Genomic DNA, 10,133 nt, shown 5'->3' on the forward strand with positions numbered 1-10,133 from the left:
TTTTCCCTGAAGTGGCTGAATGGTCTAATTAAGTACAGAACCCATGATGAAAATCTTCTTTTTTCTTATTTCAGACCCTGACACATGCTAAAAAGGTTATATATTCTTGTACCTCATTCATAATTCTGCTTATCACTTTTAAACAGATAAATGGCTAGATTCTGGAACACCATTTTTGCAAGAAAAAGCCATTCTAATATGAAAAGTGTAATATGATATCTAAGCTATAATATAAATTTTATTTATCACTTTACATTTTCAATTTTTCTCAAGCTACTAGCACCAGTTGAAATCAAAATCTGAAATAGGCAATTTCCTTATTCTCAGTAAGGAAATTAAAAAATGGCGTTTTATTGGAGGCACATTGGATTGCTACTCTGACTTGATCTAGAAGCTCGCATTAAATTCTTAAATATTGTGCTTCCCACTTGTAAATCATTCATGGAAAGCAGAAGTGAGAAACAGCTGGAAATCAATGTCATCAAATCTCCTTTGCAGATATTCTAGAATCCTAATTTACTACTATTTGCCAAGTATTGAATACACATTTCCACATAGAATAAATATCCTGCCAAACCAACTCATCAGAATGGAATCAGTGTTAGCCAATTGTATCTAACAACATGTCACAAGTTGCAAGATTTAAGAACACACTTTCTGTTCAAGCTTTGTACCTTGATTAAATATACAATATATAAACCATGGGGAATCAGGGTGTAGTGAATAACTCTCCTTTTCAGATTTGATAATAAATACAGTTCACATTTGAATTGCTTTAGATACAGTATGCAATCCTATTGGTTTGATTCACCAATGTACACTTCTCCATATCTCCTGGTATGGTTTTGTTCATTGTGTTGGAAGCACATCAGAGGTTTAAATGTATAAGACTCTTACGTTTAATCCCTGGCAGTACCATTCTAGGAGCAGCCAATCAATGGTTATATCCTTCTGGAGGGAACCACAATTGTGTTCAAGGCAGACATTAGCAAGTTCAACCCTCTTTAGAAGCATGGCTGCTGATAGGCTAACTCCCCATGACCTGTAATGGTACTTCCTTGTTATTTCTAACTATTCTCCTTGGAGAATTTTTGAGAGAAGATTTGATGATCCACAGTGGATGAAAAACCTGATTAAGACTATTTGTTTATTCACAGTTTATAGCAAGGACAGGTAACTTACTTCATTCAGACGTTGCTATGCTATCACTCCTAGCATCCCTCACCACTGGCCTTGGGAGACTGGAAGCTCTAATTCAGCAATATCTGAACTACCACTTGTTATCTACCTCTGATTTAATTCACTTTCACTATGGAGAATTTCCCTGAGTCATAGTATTTAGATCATGGTTATCGGTACTTTGCCTGCAATGGTGTAATTTTCAGGCCATTTATACCATTCTAAATCTTCAGCATTAGCAGCATATTTACTTAGGGGGGGGGGGAGACAGAAGGGATAAAGATGCTTTCTACATTTCCATTTTGGCTCAGCTCCCATACTCCCAGCACATCAAAAGCAGGACAGATGCACAATCTGTCTGAACAGGGATACCAGTGGACCTTCCAAAGTCACCAAGCATTTCCAGTGAAGAACAATTTCCTTTCTCAGTCAGAAGTTGATGAATGCTATCTTGTTCCAACTTGCTGCCCTATAAATACTAATCCAAACAGCAGTCCCATAAAATCTGCCCTGTTGCTTTGCAACGGTTTGGCTTGCTTGAGGGCAATCACATGAGGGATCTCACTGCCAGCTTTGCCAAGATCAAAAGAACCTGCTGCTGCCACCTCCACCACCACCACACACACACACAGGGAGTGTTTTACATCTCAGGGCAAATCCAATTTTCTGGTCCTGTGCCAAACTACCGCTAGAGGCAGCAGAGAAAGGCTGTGCAGCTCACATTTGAAATCAGCATACAATATAAATGAAGCATTAAAAAAAAAGCATAAAACTAATTTTGGACAATGTATCCTAAGCACCTTGAAATGTACATATATTATTTAATATAAATGTAAATCATAAATATTCATTCTTCTGGCAGTCTCTTTCAAACCCAGCTAAATGTCAAGAATATTTTAACAACACCCCCACCCCCCACCAGCTAATTATTTTTTTAAAATTGGGGCCTTTTTGCCCCCTTCTGAAAAAACTTATTAAAAAGTTAGATATATGTAATTTGAGCACTGTAAAATAACGCAGTGACCTGTATAATTGTTTTGATTCACAACCACATCAAGATCCAGAAAACTTCCCTCAAAGGGGAAATTACTCTTCTTTGCAGTGAAGCTGATCTACACTTTTACTCCATTGTTATTTTTAAGGTTGAAAAAGCAGTGCTATTGTATCAAACAAGTCAGGAAAAAAGAATCTGGTAAATACGGTCAACATTTTGATGATATAGACATTTTAATATTAAAAGCAAATTGTAAATGTATCTTTATAAACAATATGCATAAAATAGATCTATAATAGTAAAGCTCTGTCTCTTTTTAAATGTTTTTTTTCACAGTAATTTCTTAGGTATGTAATATTTTCCCTCTTAAAGAAATAGTGCAATTTGATGAACGTACTTAGGTAAATGAATTAGAAATCTGATGACCCTTAATACAAATCCTTGTAAATTTCTTGTAGGAGTGGATGAAGGCTCATATCTGTCTCCGTCTTCTTTATAATTTGCAACAGCTGCACATGTTCTGTTACAATCTGTCTGAGGTCTGTCATTTTCTGCAACAATTTTGCAAACAGCTGTGATGATTCTGGGTGATTCAGCTTTAATTGGAGTTCTAGTGATTGCAGCAAACTATCTTGAATATCTTCAATAGGCTTCACATTCAGTAATCCAGGGCGATCTAGAAGCAAATAAAACCATTTGTTTTAAAATGTATGCAGCTACATGACCATCGATATAGCTCAAGGGTAGGCAACCTTGGCTCTTTTATGACTCGTGAACTTCAACTCCCAGAATTCCTGAGCCAGCATGGCTGGCTCAGGAATTCTGGGAGTTGAAGTCCATGAGTCATAAAAGAGCCAAGGTTGCCTATCCCTGGTATAGCTGAATGATAAAGGTGTCTGCAGCAGTTCTAGCACTGCGGAAACTACCTGAGCTGGAATTACCGTAAGTTTTTGACTGCCACAAAAGTCTGCTTTTTAGGGTCAGAGATATTTTCTAGTTTCAGTTCAGTAGTGATTCTCCCTTCACACATAATTTTACCTGTACTTCTTTCCATTGTATTTTTCTTGCCATTTGTTTATGATTTTTATTTGACATGCAGTTGTTGACAACATTCAGCTAGCTCTCCACCAGGTAGACACCAGGTCCACAACTTAATTGTATTCCTGTCTTTGTGTTGCACTTTTGGACAAATGGAGAAACTCTACAATTCTAGAAGCGAAAGGGATGAAAATACAGCCAAATGTTGCTAACAACTGTGCACAATGTTCCTATTTTGACAACATCTGCAAGTGACCATTGCTGCCTCTCTTGATAATATATAATCTCCTAAACTCACTTGGCAATGTGAAACCACATCTTAATGACCAGAATCCACTGGTTTCATGCTGCAAGGTGAAAGTTAATAAGTAAAACAATTGCTAAGTCATTCAAGTAAGTGGACAAGCTGGGTGTCATCTTGTTATGTATGAGGGCATCGGGTACAGGCTCAGATGTCTGGATAAGGTGTACTGTACAGCTTTCACTAATCTAGTGCCCTCCAGCTGTGCTGTAAGACATTTCCATTTGTCCCATTCAGAATGCTCATGGGGACAATGATAATGATGATGCAAGTCACACAACACCAACAAAAGGAGGCTGATCTGTTGTTCTCTAGGATTTACAGCCTGAACAGAGGAGGGAACAGAGCAAATGACACCCTCACATGACAAAGTTCCTCCATCATCAAAGAATAAAGGGAAGAAGACTGAAATCAACAAAGGATGACTTTAGGAGTTGTGCAAGTCTTTGGATACCTAACAGAAAACCCAATGTCATTTCCCTGGTTTGGCCTATAAATACCGGATATTTCATGGTGGCCATTCCTGCAGTTTTTATAGAACAATTCTTATACACGAAAGGGCAACTTCCTTGATCAATTAAGCTTGCAGCTCAAACTCCAGAGGCCCAAATTGACTGCTATTAAGTTATTTAAATAAAGCTGTTGATTACATTGCCAGGTTTAAGTTCCCAGTTTTGTCACTGGAATTTGATTTTATTCAAGGTCATAGAAATTGTATGGTGTTAAGTGAAGGAAGTTAAAACAATAACAGACAAGAAAGCAAGAAATCAGCTCTGTGTCTGTTTAAAGGAGTTCATGTAGGCTGAACTAGTTCTTGTAAGGATTTACAACCTGATTATACAAACCACAAAATGACTTATTTACCCTAGGTGTCAAAAAAAGGCAGCATTCCATATAAACTGGAACTGAATTACTCGATAGTATCTTCATAACTTGGGTTTTTACATTATAATTCACGCTGACTAACTAGACCTAATGTTATAGGAAATGTTATAATCCCCCTAAATATTTACATAACAAGCATATAGAATCATTTTTCTCAAGTGTTTTATTTTTTCTCAGAAATCATAAGGTTATCGCTACCACTACCGAATTCTAAACTCAATCCATAAAAAATAAGCAGTACTAATATTCTACTTTAAAAAAACGAGGAAGGAATAACACTAGAGTGTAAAAAAGGACCCACAGAAAAGCTGTGTCAAAAAGAGTAGGCATACTGGGCTTATATTATTTTAAGAGTTATATCCTATGATGCCTTTCTGCCAGCAAAAGAGATTCTGCAGTTAGAACAGACTTTCCCCTCTCTCTTTCCTCCTTCCAGTTCCAAATTTGCTCAAGAAGCTTGGAAGAGCACAACAGATTTTTTTTTCCAGGGGAAAAAAAAGGAGAAAAGAAATGAGAGACAAACTCTGTTCATGTAATATTGCACAAACAGAAGCCTACTCATGTAACACTCAAGGTCATTTATTCAAAACTTTTAGATCTGTCTGCTATGTATGGAGGATATGTGTGCGTAAACATTTTAGAGATGTGGCAGTTAATATTTTTTTAAAAATGTTACTTGTCTGGTTTTGGGGAGATCACATAGATTTTAATAGTATTCTGATAATCTGCAAATCCTAAAACATCTGGGTATTGTGCATAAACATAACATTTAAGCAAATGTAAAGTCTGCAGCATCTTTTCCTACTGTTTTTTAAAACCTAGAAAATCCCTTGCTTGCTTCACTTTAATGTTGTTAACAATATAGTACTATTCAACTTGTCTAAAAGTAACTTCCTTGCATCCCAAGCAAATACAAAAACAGACTGAATTGTACAGATCCTTTCTACAATAAAAAAAGGATTTTTTTTGCTCAGACATAATTTTTGTTTCCTGAGTTTATCAAGAGATCCAGATATCTTCTTTGATTTGAGGCCCTTCCTTATTTTCTCACTGTTTTGCTTGTTTATCATGATAAAGAAACCCCCCCCAAAACCAGAAAACCTACATAATGCTTTCTCCAAGAATCTTTCCTCTTAAAGTACCCCCAAATCAAGGCCAAGCTTATGATGCTGAAGCATTTTTTTTTAAATTATGAAGCCTAATTGGAATTTGAATAGTTGGACACTTCAACGCATTTAAAGATAAATTCCAGATAGACTTTAGGACAAAGTCCTAACATAGGGTGGCACGCATGCTGTGTCCCCAAATAGTCATGGATTCTCCTTTTAGGAAACGTTAAACAGAAAAGATAAAAATGAACTTCTATAGTTCTTTTAGTTTAAAATTAAACTGCAGTTTAGTTAACTACAGATAAACTTTAAGAATACTGTTACTGTAATATCAATAATATCAAAGTTATTTTTGAAAGACTGATAATTACGTAAAATATAAAGCTGAAACAATGTTCCCAAAGTAGATGACCATATTTAGAGATAGGCTTTTATCCAATGTGGAAGTCTCTTTTATTCTTCAACATTCTCAAAGAGAACCATACTTTCTGTTAATCATTCACTTACAAAATGTTCATAACAATTATTTTATGTTCTATGTACACTTGCAAAATTCCTATGTATTCTTATCTCTTAAGAGCAATTGCTACTGAAGCTCATTTAGAACAAGAATAAGCATTTGGCTGGGAACTCTTATCATAATGTCAGTGTGACTCAGCAGTTGCGTGCCTGATTTTAATGAGTACAGAATAAATCAGGCTTTAAATCCAAAGAAACTAGCACTGGCTGCACATATCTTACAAGTTATATAAAAAAGATTCTTAATAGGTGGAGTATCCCTCAAAATTGTTGACTGGTTTGTCCTTTTTAATGAGAGTTTGTCTTTTACAGTCTGTAAGCAGCAATTCCTATACTGATAAAACAGTTCAAGCCCTGAAAAAATGTATTTTCAACTAGACTGGATCCAAGAGAAGTATTTAGCAGATGGCTTTTTTCTACAGGAGACTGTTAATGTAGTATGGGAATCCTCCCGTGGAAAGGGAGAAGCAATCTCTTCTGATCCCCTCTCTCCTACTGTAAACTATTCCACTTTTCCTTGAAATTCCCAGAGCAACAGGGAAAGTGGTGATGAAGCTTCAGTGAAATGAAACTGGCAAGGATTATCTCATTCCTCTTGTCTCACAGGAAAGACCATTTTGGCCAGAATTCTGGTAGCAGAATTAAAACTGGATCAAACTATGAAGGAAACTACGACTTAATGCTCATCTTCAAAATCGTGTACATTTGTCAATAGTTTCAATTATTCAAACCCCAGTGGATTTATTACTTGATAACCTTTAATCTGTACAACTTCAGGCATAATTATTGGGAATATGTAATATCTTGAATGTACTTTCTGTTGGATTACGCCTGAAGAAGATTTAAAAGACTGGTAAAAACAGCAGATTGTATTGCCCATTTTGTGGGAGCTTTATTTTGGGGTATTCTATAGGCAAATACATATTAAATCCTTCTAAAAATTTAATTTACAATTGATCTGATTATACATTTGTTGCCAAGTTCACTGAAGATGCTATTTTAAGTATTAAATAGTTATACAAAAACACCGAAGAAACAAAATAGGAAGAGTATTGATGCTTTTGGTGTTGGAGAAGACTCCAGTTTGGTCCAGTGGTTAAGGCACCCAGCTAGAAAGCAGGAGAATGTGAGTTCTAGTCCCACCTTAGGCATGAAAGGCAGCTGGGTGACATTGGGCCAGTTACTCCCAATCCACTCTACAGGTTTGTTATTGTGAGAAAATAAGAGGAAGAAAGAGAATTAGGTGTGTTCATCATCTTGAGTTATTTATAAAAATGATAAGTGTGGGATAAAATCCAAAATCTAAAAAAAAACAAACCCTTCCTGAGAACACTGTGGACATCCAAGAAAACAAACCATTGAACAAATCAATCCAGAGTTCCCACTTAAGACACAAATGACTAGACTCAAATTACTCTACTCTGGAGACATGCAAAGACCTAGCTCTCTGGAGATGGCTTTAATATTGGGAAAGGTAGAAGGAAAGAAAAGAGGACGTTGAATAGCAAAGTGGATAGATTCAGTTACAGAGATGATAGGGGTTGCTGCTGGAAGAGCTAAGAGTTGACATCAACTTGATGGCATGTAATCAATCAATTACGGAAAATTTTTCTCATGCAAGAATCTCACAGGCACTAAATGAGGCCTTGCTAGAAATGTCTACTAGTTAATTCAGTCCAGTTTGCAAAAACCACTTGGTAAATTTTACCACAAGTTACAGCTGCACCAAAACTTCACAGGGATCAATAAAAGCTTGGAATATCTCTAACAAGGATTGGACTTTGCACATCCAGGCTAAGTTAGAGTCCTAGTAGATCCCATTCTAGAGTTTCCAGGTGGATAGAAGAATGGGAAAGGATGCGAATTTATACCTTAGCCCTACTTGCATTGAAAATACCGGTATATGGATTTAAGCACACCTAATGAAGAAATTAATTTTCACGGATTTCTTTTCAGCAGAACTCAATGTGTATAATATTGGCTTATGGATTTGAATTTTCTCTTGTTTTTTAATTGTAAACATACCCCCACCCACACAGAGTCAATTTTTGGATACAAAATTGTACTATATCAATCAAGTTCAACCAGAAGTGTTTTGCCATCATGTTCAGAAATGCAGCTATTTCCTCTTATCTAGGGCAACTTTTAAAACTGTTTTAACTATCTATCTACCTATTAGCAATATTAAAAGAAGGATAGGTTGCAATTAGTAACAATTGTCTTTTGTTACAATAAGGATAAAGTTTCTTAATTCATAAACTAATATTTCTGATTTGCTTTTAATAATAGTTCGAATTATCTTTAAAGGTATTAGTAATATACCTTTGAAAATTCTTATTCAATTTTTTACAACCTAGAAATCTTTATATCCTTGTTTCCCTCCCTTGCATTTCTAAATATCTGTTAAAATAAAATAAAAAAGGTTAAAAAGTATTCATATTTGAAACATCCATACTTGAAATGTATATAGATTTCTTTTTTCCTTACGTGTCCAGTGTTTTGAGGAAAGCAAGCAGGAGGACATTTTCTAATATTTATTATCAAAAAGTACCACCCAACTCAAAGGAATTTCTTGAGATAGAAGGTGATTTTCCCCCCTGACAATCTTGCATTCCAAGACACTGTACTTCTCATTGTACTTTTGTTGAATTGTATTATTTAGAGTAGATTCTTGAATTTGTCATATCAAGGTGAAGACAGAGCCATTCAGGAATCCACTTATCCCAACATCTTTCTCAAGAATCCTTACAGTGTATATTCTTGCTAAATGAGATTTTAGTTTAACTAACAACATGCTTTAATGCTGCAGTACCAAGTGAAAAGTGCCAAATAGTAATTAAGCTCCTTTAATCCCAACACTTGTTGAATCATGCAATTCTCAAATGTGGTTGAGAGAAAGAAGCAGTCAGAGAATTGAAATTATGTAAGAGTGGTGGTGGTGGTGTCTGGTTCTGTATAAGGAAAACATAGCAATGCCTATGGTGACAAACAGCAGCAACTCAACTCAGTAGGGTTACACTGGGGATGTAAAGAATAACAAAGAAACACATAGGTCCACCTGGCACTTGTTTGTTTATAGGTGGCCCCATGTTCAGTCTCAAGACGTCTGCTGCAGACTCTGACAAACAACTATTAAACAGAACCAATAATATTGGGTTCCATGGTTTGTTCTGGTATAAGATAGTTTTCCTGGCCTTAGTTTTGTGATTGAACTGCCAGGGCTGCCCAGAGACAGCAATCTGAAGGCAATCAGGAGACAAGGGACAAATCAGTTTGCTGGGACCAAAGAACAAGAACTGAAGGACAAGCAGAGGTTCAGATTGAAGGGCAATCAATGGGTATAGAAAGAAACCAGGGCTCCAAAAGATCTGATTGGTCAAGCAAGGATTACTTCACAACGATTCTTGTATCTTTCTTCCCAAGGGGATCCAATCCAATGACCAGCATGAGTAGAGTTAGTCCAGAGTCTAAAATGAATCAACTGGCTAATATGTAGTCACTGGATATGGAGCAGCTGCACACAGATCCAAAAATTGAGACCGTGAGAACTCCTAGGACTCCTGATACATACTTTTTGGAGGATATTTAAACTCTTTCATGAAGGGCAATTATTCATTTCATTTATCTTCCAAACTGCATATAATAGGATGAGAAAAATTCCCTCAAGAATGTTTGTCCTATCAGGATCATTGCACATATGTACCGGTAAATTAGGCCTCAGGAGACAAGAGCCTATCCATAATACAGTAGTACAGTTTTCAAATCAGGACCACCCAATTTATGAAAGCAGTTCAGGAGGCATTTCTAATTATGCCAGGGATTCAGTCAAATTCTCTATTTTAATGTTCTGAGCAGAAAAGGTACAGTAGACCGAAAACCAAAGTACAAGGCTGGTGTGCTAAGTATGGGATGTTTGGGGGGCTCAGAAGTCATGCACCCTGGCTAAATTCTTTGCAAATCAAGGAGAACTATGAAACTTTTTCACACTTACCTCCACTGAGAATAATGACAGCTATAAATATTGCCAAGTCGCTGTCGTCTAATTCCAGTGCATTGAATTTGACAGCAAATTCAAATTTTGGCTCCATAAAGTCACAGAAAGGTTTCC

At 36.3% G+C, this 10,133-nt stretch overlaps 1 protein-coding gene across 1 annotated transcript; it reads right to left on the bottom strand.

The window, feature by feature from the left end:
* Positions 1-2,502: 2,502 nt before the first annotated feature.
* Positions 2,503-10,133, bottom strand: LOC107295580 (peroxisome proliferator-activated receptor gamma; the record flags this gene model as incomplete). The annotated part of the gene is given in 2 exon segments (XM_015824897.1): positions 2,503-2,849; positions 10,017-10,133. Coding segments are annotated over 2 exon segments (365 nt in total), but the record flags the coding sequence as incomplete, so codon positions are not given.

Source organism: Protobothrops mucrosquamatus, unplaced genomic scaffold (assembly GCF_001527695.2).
Source record: "Protobothrops mucrosquamatus isolate PMUCROS unplaced genomic scaffold, P.Mucros_1.0 scaffold_196, whole genome shotgun sequence".
NCBI lineage: Eukaryota > Metazoa > Chordata > Lepidosauria > Squamata > Viperidae > Protobothrops > Protobothrops mucrosquamatus.